Here is a 14,364-nt window from a genome sequence, read left to right on the forward strand (position 1 = left end):
TAAGAAATGTTTATTGAGTAATGGATTAACCTTGGAACTTTTTGGATCCCATCCTTCATTTTACCAGGACAGGGTAGGTGTGGGGAAGAGAAAAAAATAAGGCCTAAGTGTGGTTGAGTGACTTACTTAAGGTCTTACATCCTATGTGTTGACATGGTCAATATTTTTATCCAAAATTCTTGACTCCAAATCCAGCATAGTTTCCCCTACATACCACATTACTTTTAAAATTAGATTTAACTATATTTGTAATTGACAAAACTTTGACCATAATAATCTATAGTCTTTGTATTAAATTGTTGGTCAAAATGGAATATTAGCCATATATATACATATATGACAGAAATTAAAATGTGTAGCCTTAGACATGTCATTTAACAATCTTCCCCTCCCTCAACCCAAGTCCCAATAGAAAAAAATACCTTTATATCTGTAATGCCTAATGCAATGTCTACCACATAACACACATTTTACAACTACTTATTTAATTAAAGACCAGTGCCTTAGGTTCAAAATGTTGATCATATTTAACTCTTTCTTATTCTTCGCCTTCATCTGTCCAGTCAATTGTCATGAGGATCAATCCTCTCTTTTCATTATCTCTCACATCATTTTCCTCATTTTGACTCAGACTGATATCACTCTGTTTCCAGATCTCATTACCTAAGTCCCCTTACTCTAAGTACCCTTTTCCAATTTTTCCTCCATAAATCTGCCAAAGAAATCTTTGTGGTAAAGAAGAATTTGGACTGTCAGTCATTGCTTGAAAACTTTCTATGACTTCCTTTTGTACCTGAGGCATAGGAAGTGAGATAAATTTCAAAATTAGGTCCTTTTGATTTCAAACTCAGAGTTCATTTTATTGCACATAGTGCTCTTTCCCTTACTGTATATTTCTTTCTTCTATAATTTTTTAAAAAATATTTACAGAAACTAATTCTTTCGAGAGCCATATCTTTTGGATAGAGGGTTTTTTGGGGGGAGGGGAAGAAATTGCTTTCTGTGGCTGACTACTCAAGTGATGTCTTTCAATGTGTGTGTGTGTGTGTGTGTGTGTGTGTGTGTGCTTGGCTTGGGGTGGAGAAGCATTCCCTGGATTCCCAGAATTGCCGAAGTCATCCACCCACACATCAGAGCTTAGATATTTCAGCAAAGGACAGAAAGGAAAAGATAAGCTGGTGACCAAGACCAAGAGATCCTGAACAGTAGCATGGGAACTGTCCGCTCTGATCTGTCAGTGTCTCTGCAGCACAACTCAGGGTCAGTGAAAGGTGGTCATGTTTGTAAATGAGGTGTGTGAGGGGGGGTTCTTCTGAAAACTGGGACTTGACTGAGAGTCCTGATCATGGAGAGTCTTGCTCATGATCCACAGCATCAATTTAGAGCTGGCCAGTATTTCAGAAGCCATCTAGTCCAATCCTCTTAATTTAGAGATGAAGAAATTACACAGTTCAAAGTGAGATTTGAACCCCAAATTTTTTAGTCCTAAAGACCAGGGGTTTAATTATATTCATATTATATTAAGATGAAAAAATAGACAACGAAGATTCTGTCTTTGCATTGGTGTTATTCATTGGATGTTCTCCAAGCATATGACCAGAATGATTAACCTATTCCTCTAAGAATCACTATTTTCCTTCAAGATTCTGCTTGAATCCCTAACAACTTGAAATCATTCTTGATTCTCCCCAACTGATGTCCTATTCCCCCAAAATTGCTTTGTTTTTATTTTGTATATGTTTGTATGCATATATGTATGGAAAGATAAATACATGGATAGATGGATACATTGATAGTATGTATATTCATTGTATGGGGGGGTGCCTTGTATAACTATATGTATGGAAAAATAGATACATGGGCAGATAGATGGATGCAATGATAGTATGTATGTGTGTATGTATACATATATATATAAGGAAAGATACATACGTGAATAAATGGATATATTGATAGCATATATGTGTATGAGTATATATATATATATATATATATATAGGGAAAGATAGATACATGGATAGATACATTGATAGTATATATGTGTATACATATATATATATTTATATGTATGTATACATAGGGAAAGATAATATATTTGTGTGCTTGTATACATGTATATTTTTATATATGTATGTATATATGTATGTGTATATGGAGAGAGAGAGGGAAAGTGAGACAGAGTGCTTTGACTCTGGAGACAAAAGACCTAGATTCAAATTCTGCCCCTGATGTCGGTATGACTTTGGGCAAGCTACTTAATAGAAGGACCAAATATGTCAATTGTTACCAAAAACGTTTTTTATATATCCTATCTTGCAAATATTTTAAATGTAAATATACATAGATATTATAATTTTATTTTGAAATTAAAACTTTCATATACTAATCTCAATTGTCTGTGCCTTATACAGTTAAAAAAATGTGTCAAACAATGCAGCTTGGTCCTTGAAGGTATCCTAAAATTTCAGTCTTTATATTACCTTCTCCAGATCTCAGTTTTCTCACGTGTTAAGACAAGGGCTGAACTTGATAGCCTTTGAGATCCCTGAGGAACTTAGGCTTGGAATCCTATATTCATATATGCTTCTTCTCTAATCAAATGTAAACTTCTAAAGGAAATGTTTGAGTTTTTGCTTGTTTCTTCATTGTCTATCATAGTACATGGGACATAGTAGGCTCTTAAGACATTCTTATTGATTATTTAATTTCCTTCCTTAGTCCCCTTATGAGCTAAGTAAATATCAAAGGATAGTAGAGAACCACTCCCCCCACTATTACACATTGTTCAAGGATGGATTACCAGTCAGCATTGAAGGTCACTGGACTAACACATCCAGAACTAGAAATGTGGTGGACTAGAAAGCACACTGTATTTGCAGTATAAGTCCTGGATTTAAATCCTGACTGTCAAATCAAGTAACCTTGGGTCAGTCACTTAAACACTCTCTTTCCCATCTAAAAAATGATTGAATTAGATGACTTCTGAGGCAGAGCCAGGCTTCAGATTGACTTAGTAAAACACAAATCAATATTATATGTGTTATACATTTGTTAAACATTTGCCAATGACACTATAAATTGGGGAATATCACAGACCATGTGTCTGACACTTCTGCTATAGTATCATCAGGTTTTAAATCCAATCTATGTTGGTAGAGGAAGTTTCTGGGGCACAGATAAAAGCAAAGTTAGGGACAAAATAAAAAATATATTTCTGTCTCCAAATTCATTGAGTATCTCTATGAAGCCTTTAATTTTTTTCTCTTCTCGAACAATTCAAACTTTAGGAAAGACAAATGTAATCTATAGTGAATTTCCAGCCAGAACCAATGACCAAAGCCTTTCTTTATTTAGTTCATTACTTCATATTCACAGATAACTCCATCTTCATGCACAGGAAGCCAGCAAAGTTTGAGACAATTCCTTCTAAACAGTCCCAAATTTCCATCTCTTTCTCTTGTTTATTGATTGATTATCTTGATGTATCAGTTTACTAATCTTGTCAAAAAAGAACAGGAGATTAATCTGACATGGCCTGTTCTTTTAAAGAACCTATGCTGGTTTTTGTGATAATCAGTTCCTTTTCTGGATTTCAAGAATCATCTTTTAACAATTAAAAAATATTTATAATTTTTTCCAGGAATCAAGTTCAGGCTTGTTGCTGTATAGTGTTAAAAGTTAAATAAGGTACCATTTTCCTTTCTCCTGTACTAAGATACTTCTTCTATTCTTCATGATTTTTCAAAGTAAGCAATGAAGCAATGAAGATAGCAGAGAGACAAATATAATTTCAATGTAAGGACATAGTTCCTAATAATTATGAGGTGGCACAGTGGATAGAGGACCAGCTATGAAGTCAGAAGGACCTGAGTTTAAATCTCAGACACTTAACACTTCCTAGCTGTGTGCCTGGGCAAGTCACTTAACCCCAATTGCCAAAAAAAAAAAAAAAAAAGTAATCTAAAAGAAAAATAGATGATTTAGGGAGGTTGTGGACTCTTCTTCACAGGATGAGATGACTTTAGATAGAAGCTGGATGATGGCATTTAGAAGATGCCCTGCTTAAGTATAGATTAGACTTGGATATTTATTCCTTCAACCACCAAACAAATGTTGAACATACAAAAGACACACATTAACAAAAGCTTAAAATATGACACTATAATTTGTAACTTCTCTTGACAACTCAGAAGATGGATAGTGGAAGGGGGGGGCAATAATGACTGACATTTATGTAATTTTTTTGAGTCAATTGGGACTTGCCCAGGGTCACACAGCTAATAAGTGTCTGAGACCAGATTTGAACCTCACTACCTAGTTGTCCCTATGTAACACATTAACAGTTGCAAAATACTTTGCATACTCTACTTCATGTGATCTTCTCATTTACTCTTAGATAGGAGGTGTTGTTATCGATCCATACATCAAAATATGAAATACTTTTTGGAATTGCTGAAAAGACATTTCTATTTCACTTCAGCTCTGTACTGACCAAGCAACTAGTTCAAAGTCCATGTCTCCCAGCCAGTCAGAGCATGGCTCAGGCTCATCCTTCTGTTGAGGAACATCTTATCTAAGAAGCATTGGAGCAGCTATAAAGATTATCTCTGACTTTCTGTCAACCAGACCAAATACAGAAATCCAAGAATTTCCAAACCCTCAAGATAGCCATCAGATTTGAAAACTCTTTCAAAAGTACAGATCAGTCTCCTAAACTCAGGGGGGGGAAATACAAATGAATTAACATACTAAAGTGCTTTGCATTCTTTAAAGCACTGTGGATACAGTCTCCTGCTTACCTAAAAAGCACATGATCTCACTTCCATGTTTGAACAACTACCATTACTGGGGAATTGGGAAGGGATAAGAAAGAGAAACCCTTTTCCCTCCATTCATGGGAAGCACAAGCAACAGCTGTTAGAGCCCCAGTCATATGAACAGAACAGAGCTGATGACAGAAATTTCCTCACATTTTAAAGTTTACTGGGTAAGAAACTCTTATTACTCAGTTGTCAATTATCATCAATACAGTCCTCCCCCTATCCCCACTCACCACTCAGCCATTTCTCACTCTCATTCCCTTTTTTTTTCCCCTCAGGCAATTAGAGTTAAGTTACTTGCCCAGAATCAAACAGCTAGGAAGTGATAAGTGTCTCTGAGATCATATTTGAACTCAGCTCCTCCTAATTTCAGGGCTGGTGCTCTATGCACTGCACCATCTAGCTGCTGCCCCTCTCCTTCACGTCTAATCTTGAAAATACTGTCTACAGTCAATACCCCCACTTCCTGATCTTTTTTTTTTTTTTTTTTTTGGTTCATCAAAGAAAGTGCAGTTGGAAACAGCGAACAGTACCATTGAATTTTGAGATAGAGAACCTAAAAACCCTTTCTCTATCAATTACTACTCATGAGACTTTGAATGTCATCCGATTTCTCTAGACCTCTGTTGCTTAATCTGTTAAATGAGGAAAGTTGAACTAAATAACCTATCAAAATTCATTAAGGTGATCCTACAGTGAGATATTTGCTACCTGTGTGACCCTGAGCAAGTCACTTAACCTTATTTGCCTCAGTTTCTTCATCTGTGAAATAAGCTGGAGAAGGAAATGGCAAACTATTTCTGAATCTTTGCCAAGAAAATTCCAACTGGGGTCACAGAGAGTTTAAAATAACTGAAAATAATTGAACAAAGTGAGATTAGTGTCTACAACATAAGAAGTCTAAATAATTCAACAACAACAAAGTGAGGTTAGTGTCTACATTCTATGAACTGTAGCATAGTATCTGCTAGAATAAACCTGTGTGAGTGAGATCAGTCAGCATCTCTTACATCCATAGGTTCATGAAGTTATTTCTTTGAAGCAAATCTGAAAATTATAGGGAAAAAACTTCAAAAGTAGCTTCCTAAGATCCTGCTAAACAGAAAGAAATTGTATTACTTGTAAAAACCAGTTTCAATGCACTGTAACTGAGCCCATGGAATACCTTAGTAGGCCTGAACAGCCTTTACTAAACTCTGGAGGCCAGAAAAACATTTCAAGATGCCAAAACATCTGGCACTTTAGAGAGTGAATGAGCCCCTGTTAATCTCTGAGAATGGGGGAGGGGGAAGTGATGGAAGTTAGCCCACAGGTCACTAAGACAATATGCAATTGTCCTTCAGGATCGTCTTATCTGAAGTCTTAAATATGTCCTTTTTTTGTGAATTTGTTACTAAGAGCAATGCAAAAATTATGAGTGATTGGAAATGAGAAAAGGAAGATAACTGTCACTTATGGCATAAACAACTCTAATGGTATTTATCTGTTTTCTTTCCATAAAATGTGCTAATAGAAACAACAACTCTAAGAATATTGATATCCAAGTGTCATACTGCTGAGTTCTCATACATAGGGTGATTTGCAATAATTTGCATAAATATGCATAATTTAAGCTCATCTTAAATATCCTATTAAATCAAAAGAAGCAGGGTTTACTTATGTTGTCATTTCTCCTGAAGAAACTTTATCTGTTTTTATTCAGGCAAAGCCTAGACCAGAAAACAAAGTACTAAGCTCTCATCTTTCCTGTCTTGGGTACAGGTTATTCCAGCACAGGCGAAGTTCAGTGGTTGTGAACCTGCCTGGACTTGAGGTGTTCCCTGGAGATCTTCTGGTGCCAGATGGAGTGGCCAGCTACCTGTGCCACCCAGCCCTGCTGCTGAATTCAGGTCACTTTAGAAGGTTTTAGATTTTTTTTGAACTAAAGAACCACAAGACCTAAACTAGCATAGTCAATTCATATTATTTGAAAGCAACCATTTATACTAAACCATCAGCCACATCAAATGTCTCTGTAAGACAGAGCAGTTTGTTTATGTAGGTATGGAAAATCTTTGACCTCAAAAGTTCCATTGAGTTCAATTTCTTCATTTTACAATAAGGAAAATAATGTCCCAAGAAATTGAGTGATTTGCCCAAGTTCACACAGGGAATAAATGAGAGGAGTGGGAACACAAGATGAGCTGTTTCTAAAGATTGAACCTCGGTCACTGCCATCGCTACCATTATGCTAGAGAGGGAGTATAGTGAGCTGAATAGAATGCTGGATCTGGAGTTAGGAAGAACTGGAAGCCCACCTTGAATCCTTGTTAGTTGTGTGACCCTGTATAAAACATTTAGACTCCCTGGATCTCAGTTTCTTTATCTATAAAATGAGAAAGTTGTAATCTTTCCATCTCTAAAGTCCTCTCCAGCTCTAGTTCTATGATTCTATGACCTAGGATCAATCCCTCTACCCTCTTTCCTACAGATTCCTCAGGCCAGATTCCCAGGGTCATGCTATCTGTGAAACTGAAATAAGGGATAATGTTGTAAAAAAAAAAATTACCTATGCATATGTACTGTCAAAGAAAATGTTATAATTATAAAAATTAATAAAAAACAAAAGAAAATTAAAAAAAAGAAAAGAAACTGAAATGATCAACATTTATTAGTTCTGACCTCAAGAGAATATCTTAGGGAAAATGTACAAGTCTTGGTACAGGTCTAAGTCTGTCTATTTCCAATATTACAATCTGGAGCTGCCACTTGGAAAATCTCTGGATCTCAGTGTTTTTGTCTGTAAGATGAGATCCAAAAGTCTAGTTATATAAAAAGGCATAACTGTGGTCTTCAAGTTGAGTTCCCTACCTATCTGAGAGTATTCAAATCATTGAACTTTGGAATACTTAAGAAATCACTAACCCAACTCCCTTATTTTGTATATTATTTTGTATATTAAGGGAAAGGTCACAGAGGGACAAAGGGATAGACCCAAAATCACATAGCTAGCTTGTATGGACTAGAATTTCAGTCTCCTGATTCCTAATCCAATACTCTTTCCTTTAGACCATTCTGCCTCCCACAATCCATGAGCTGAAGATGTGAAAAATTCATACAATAACCATAATAGATTCTGCATATTTGATTCTACTCTTGGAAGGTATTTAAAGCATTTAAATGACATTTTAAAAATTCTCTGCTGAAGCCCTAACGTTCTCATGACATGAAGGCCATAACAATAGATGACAGGCTCTGGAGGCTATCTTCACACAATTTCAAGCTGCAGGAAGTTAATTTTATCATAATAAAAAACTTATATATTATTATAAAAAATTCTCAAAAAGACATAGAGAAGTTACAACATACATTATCATGTGAAGAACTCCCACTAATGGAATTATTGATCTTGGAAATATTAAAGAAAAAACTGAACAGAAGGGAGTACAAGGGATAATGTTGTAAAAAAAAATTACCTATGCATATATACTGTCAAAGAAAATGTTATAATTATAAAAATTAATAAAAAACAAAATTAAAAAAAACCCTCAAAATGAAATGCAGAAAAGCAAAAAAAAAAAAAAAAGAGCCATTATTCCTCTATGATACATACCTAAAAAGCCTTATTTTACATCAAATCAATAAATCTCTAATCTTAGCAATGAACTAGATACCATGATGACTGAGAAGTTGTTTCCTTTCCTCAGGTAACTTGGTCTAATTCATGAATAAATGAATGAAAATAACCAGGTACTATGATTGGGGACTCATACAAAAGTAACCTTTTCCCTATATATGAAATAAGGGAGTTGGGTTAATGATTGCTTACGTGTTCTAAGGTTCAAAGATTTGAATATTCTCAGATATGTAGGGAACTCAACTTGAAGACCTTTAAGTCTATGCCTTTTCATATAGCTAGACTTTAGGATCACTGATTTCTTTCTCATTTTATAGATAAAAACATTAAGATCCAGAGAATTGGGCTGGTTTTTCCAGTCAGAAAGTAGTGCAGATCCAGATTGTTTCATTGGATGTAGACAAATTTAGATCTGTACTGAGATTTGTTGATTTTCCCTAAGATATTCTCTGGCCTCAATGAGCTTACATTCTAATAATGAGAGACAATATCTATAGGTGAGGAATTGCCAGGGAAAGGAATCTGCGTATAGTAATTTAGAGGGATGATGAATTCATCCTTAGGGCAGCAAATTAATTAATATAGAATGTTAGCATTGACTTGAGTATTATGTCCAAAATCAGAGATGGACTCAATATTGTCTTTAATTGCACAAAGTATCATATAGTTAAAGTAAAGATAGGAAAGGGCAGTATTCATGGAAGAGTAAAAATGTGAAATGTCAATTCAAAAATCTCTATTTCTTGAACTATCCAAAGGTCAGGACTTTACATATTAGCAGAGACTCAAAGATAAATATTTTCTTTGTCCATCATCATAATTATACGGAAAAATGACTTCCTTTCCTCTAGACCAAAAATTGCAATTAGTGGGACTTGACAAATGATAAAACAAACACCTTAAAACATCAGATAATAGGCAATTAATGTTAATGCTTACCTAGAGGAAGAGTTACTCACCTTCCTCTATAAAAACCTCTAAGATGGACAAAGCCAGAGAGAGGATATTCAGCCACACAAATACCTCCCAATGGCCCTATTGAACACACAGTGTGTGGTATGTCATTAACAATAAATTGCGGCCTAGATAATTACCTCTGTTCTATTAAATCGAAAGACAGGGCCATTTAATGAATTTGATTAGAAGGAGAGATGAATGTAAGCAGGGCCTATTTCATCCATTTTATCTGATGAGCTGTCAGCTCATGCCATCTAATCATAAGAGTCTCTTCTCATCCTTTCCAGAGGTACCATTAACACTCACAGCATTATTTCAGCAATATTCAAAGGAGGGAGCACAGTATATAAAAACCAAGAAGCCAGAGCTGTCATCAGTCTTTAAGGGTTATTTTTTTTTAACCCAGATTAAAAATGGCTTCCTTCTCAGTTCACCTTGAGTTCTAGTGACTTGAAAGAAAGTCAACAAAATAAACATCTCTAGATAGATGAAAACAGCTAGATTTCTAATGTAATTTTGCTTCTCACTGTTTCTTCCAAATTATGAGTAGAGATTGGTTTATATAATCTCTTGGGCCTTGAGATTCATCAACACACATAAGATTACATATATTGGGGTGGTTTACCTCTCTAAAAATGAGGACCAGTTCAAACGACCTCATGAGGTCTTTCCGATTACCTTATGGGACAAATGGAGTTTCCTCTGAAGGAAGATGATATTTTCATAAGGTCAACCTAATTCCTACTCGGTCTGAAAGATCATAGATTAAGTTATGAAAAAAACCTTTATTCCTTTAGAAGGAAGTTTCCTAAGAGATAATCTAGTAAAAAAAAAATTATCCATGCATATGTACTGTCAAAAAAATTATAATTATAAAATTAATTTTAAAAATTAAATTAAATTTAAAAAAAGAAGGAAGTTTCCTTAGGAACCCTAATCAAACCTAGCCTCATTTTTATTTTATTTTTTTTCTTGAGGCAATTGGGGTTAAGAGACTTGCCCATGTTCACACAGGAAATATTAAGTGTCTGAGGTCATATTTGAACTCAGGTCCTCCTGACTTCAAGGCTGGTGCTCTGTCCACTGTCCTATCTAGCGGCCCCTAGCCTCCTTATTTATAGAAATTTACTGAGGTTAAATGATTTCACCATAGTCATATAGTTAGCCATTGACACTGAAGCAAGACATAAATATCTTGCTCACAGATAAAAATTTAGACAGTAAGAGGAAGAATCAAAATTATAGTTTTAACTGGGAAATGAGTATGGACTACAACATAACATTTCCACTCTTTCTGTTATTGTTTGCTTGCATTTTTGTTTTTTCTTCTCGGGTTATTTTTTAACCTTCTTTCTAAATCCAATCTTTCTTGTTCAACAAGATAATTGTATAAATATGTATTTAACATATATTTAACATGTATGGGACTACCTGCCATCTAGGGGAGGCGGTGGGGGAAAGGAGGGGAAAAGGTGAGATGGAAGTTTTTGCAAGGGTCAATGTTGAAAAATTACCCTTGCATATGTTTTATAAACAAAAAGCTATAATAAAAATATAGTTTTATAGCTTTAAAGCTGGACTATTGGGACCACAAAGGATATCTCATCCAACTCCCTCATTTTCAGATGAACAAACTGAAACTCACACAGATTAGAGGATTTGTCCATAGTCCTAGAGGTAGTAAATGGCAGAACTTAAATTGTGGCACCATGGATTTTGATCTGGAAGGAACCTTGGAGTACTTCTAGTCTAAAATCCTTATTTGAAAGAGGAAAAAACTGAGTTCAGAGAAGTCTGACTTATTTAATATCATTATTAAAGTCACTTGTTTGGTATCAGAAGTGGGATTTGAATCCAGGTCTTCCTAACTCTAAAGTCCTTGCTTCAAATTATAATTTGAACAAATATGAATTCTCATTTTGTTCCCTCAAGAGAGAAGTAGAATTAAAAGAGGAAGATTTTGGTTTGGCTCATTATTTAAAAAGCAATTCAGAAAGTCTCATGATAATCCATCACTTGTTTGTAGAATAATACCTTTTCTTTCCTTTCATTTACCAGAACCCAAAAAGCCAAGATGGCCATTCTCCAAGAAAGGCGTGGTGAGTGTCATTTATTATAATTCCTCTTTTAATTAAAGCTCCAACAGTTCGGAACAAAGGACTAACAACTGCAGTGTTTTTTCCAGTTCTTCCTTTTTCTATGAAGACAGGTGGCAGGTGAAATTTAAATGAGATTATAAAAGTGGGACTGGTGAGAGAGCATGTCAAATGGGGCTTTGTGCATTGGAGCAAGGCCAAATACCAGGCATTAAGGTGCACTGCCAGGAACAAAGCTCTTTCCTCTGCCTTGAGATGCCTCCTCCCTCCTACACTGTTATGCTCTAGTTTTATAAATCTGTAACTGCATATACTATCCTCAATAGCTCGTTTGATGATAGGGAGTCTTTATATGAGTTGTCAGTAGGACTGGTCTGTTTTGAAGCATTGCAAATTTAATGAGCTAGTGCAGAAAGGAATTCCAGAAATATATTTCTATTTCAGAGGAAGTGAGCTGGGTTTGAATGAGTTCTTGATTGTGTTCTGTTAAATCTGTTTGGAAGTGCATTCATTCAAGACACTGATAGCATGTTTATTTGCTAGAGCAGAGCCTGGCCATCTTTGAAAGAGCAGTTGCCATGGTCTAAATCCTTTTTCTTTTTCTGTATTGGGGGTAAAAGGGCTAGTGTAGTCAAGAGCAAGAACAGCTGACTCCTAGGGATTAAAAGAAGGGGGAGCAGTTGGAAGAGTGGGAAGAGAAAGATGTCTAACAGCACCACTAGTTTTTCTGTTTATAATAAGGAATAAGGAGAAGTTATGAAAAAAAAACCTTCATTCCTTTAGAAGGAAGTTTCCTAAGGGATAATCTAGTAAAAAAAATTACCCATGCATATGTATGTACTGTCAAAAAAATTATAATTATAAAATTAATTTTAAAAATAAAATAAAATTTAAAAACAGAAGGAAATCATCCTATCTTTTTTTTTATTAAAAATTAATGTACTGGGTCAGCTAGGTGATGCAATAGATAGAGCACCAGCCCTGAAGTCAGGAGGACTCGAGTTCAAATCTGGAATCAGATACTTAACGCTTCCTAGCTGTGGGACCCTGGGCAAGTCACTTAAACTTAACCCCAATTGCCCCCCCAAAAAAAGCTAAATTAAAAAAAAAAAATAACCTATCAACTTATACAGCTATCTTAAGTATTTTGTCTGTATATACACTAATTGAGAATGGGAGGCTAAAAAGCAAAATACCAACTGGTTATTTTGAAAACTGATAGGATTTTTTAGTTGGAAGAGATGCTAGGGGTCATTTAATATAACCCCCTCATTTTATCAAGAAAGAATAGGATCATAGATTTTGGTTGAAAAATAAAATTTCCTTGAGGTAGGGACCATTTTTCATTTTATCTTTGTATTTTTAGCACATAATAGGCATCCATAAAAGCATGCTTTGCAAATAATAATAATAGCAGGCATTTATGTAGCACATTAAAGATTACAAAGCACTTTGTGTATGTTATCTCATGTGAAGTGGATGCTGTTGCTATGTCCATTTTGCAGATGAAAAAATGAAGGACATTAAGTAACTCACTTAGAATCCATAGCTAATAAATGTTTGAGACATGACTGGGCAGACCATCTTCTTGTCTCCAAGGACAATGTTTTAGCCCTGTACCACCTCAGAAGTCATCTTATTATTTATTTAATTGCTTGTTTATTCATTTACCAATTTATTTTTCAATATTTTTTATTTTTTGACATTTTTTATTTATGGAATCAAATATTTCCATAACATAGTATAATTTAAAAAATGAAACAAGAAAGTGCAAATCTATTGCTATTCCTTTTAAGTACAAAATAATCATATAAATTTATTTTTTCCTACCTCTCACTCTAAGATAGCTACCATTAGGCACAAATATATGTGTGTTTGCATACATTCATACATATACACACATGTGTATATATAGTTATAAATATATATGTGTGAATGTACTCATGTATACATGTATCTATATATAAATTTATTCTATACAAATTTCTATTTATCAGTGCTTCTTATGGATTCAGAGAGCATCTTTCTTCATATATCCTTTGATGTTAATCTGGATATGTAGAATAGTCAAAATGATTTATTCACTCAATGTCATTCTTAAAACAATATTGGTTTCTGCTTAGAGATCATTTTGTTCAATTCCCAGCTTCCTTCAAAAATCAACTCAGGTCTTATATTCCAAAGGAGTTCTTCTCTGAAATCCCCACCACTCCAATTAATTGTAGCTATTTTATATATGCTTAGTTTTTTAATATATATAGTTTCTCAACTAGAATGTTAAGTACCTTGAAGGCAGGAGCATTTTGCTTTTGTTTCTGAATCTCCAGTGGCCTAGAACAGGACCCAAGACAGAGAAGGAGGAATGATTGATGAAGTGAATTTTTTCCTATTAAAGATAAAGAAAGGGACGTGCAGCAAAGCTAGATGAATTGTTCAAAGTCATTCTGGCAATACCTGGATTATGGAAATACCTGGATTAAAAACCCAGTTCTTGAGGGGAAGCTAGGTGATACAGTAGAGAGAATACTGGCTCTGGAATCAGGAGGACCTGAGTTCAAATCTGATTTGACGCTGTATAGCTGTGTGACCCTGGGCAAGTCTCTTCACCCTGTTTGCTTTGATTTCCCCTTCTGTAAAATGAATTAGAGAAGGAAATGGCAAACCACTCTCATATCTTTGACAAGAAAGCCCCAAATGGATTACAAAGGGTCAGACAGACTACAAAACAACAATGTACAATGGAATGTTGAATGAATGGAATGGAAAAGGTGCAAATAAAAGATATGAATTTCAGAACAAAGATTTTCATTTCATTCTTCAGTAATAGTTACAATCCTCAAAATAGTATCTTAGTCCCAGTTTTAAGTAGATTCAA

At 34.8% G+C, this 14,364-nt stretch overlaps 1 protein-coding gene and 1 long non-coding RNA gene across 6 annotated transcripts in view; one reads left to right on the forward strand and one right to left on the reverse strand.

The window, feature by feature from the left end:
* The window catches only part of LOC141544714 (uncharacterized), a 279,038-nt gene that overhangs the window by 261,512 nt on the left and 3,162 nt on the right, over window positions 1-14,364 (reverse strand). The window lies entirely within an intron of this gene.
* PLEKHG7 (pleckstrin homology and RhoGEF domain containing G7) overlaps window positions 1-14,364 on the forward strand; it is an 83,817-nt gene that overhangs the window by 19,475 nt on the left and 49,978 nt on the right. For 4 of the 5 annotated variants that reach the window (XM_074271158.1, XM_074271159.1, XM_074271157.1 and 1 more), the window contains exons 4-5: window positions 6,582-6,709; window positions 11,452-11,492. In XM_074271158.1, coding sequence (XP_074127259.1) covers window positions 6,582-6,709; window positions 11,452-11,492 — 169 coding nt within the window. Of the gene's footprint in view, window positions 1-1,034; window positions 1,261-6,581; window positions 6,710-11,451; window positions 11,493-14,364 lie in introns of those variants that run through there. The other variant, XM_074271161.1, reaches the window with a different exon arrangement.

Source organism: Sminthopsis crassicaudata, chromosome 5 (genome assembly GCF_048593235.1).
Source record: "Sminthopsis crassicaudata isolate SCR6 chromosome 5, ASM4859323v1, whole genome shotgun sequence".
Taxonomy (NCBI): Eukaryota; Metazoa; Chordata; class Mammalia; order Dasyuromorphia; family Dasyuridae; genus Sminthopsis; species Sminthopsis crassicaudata.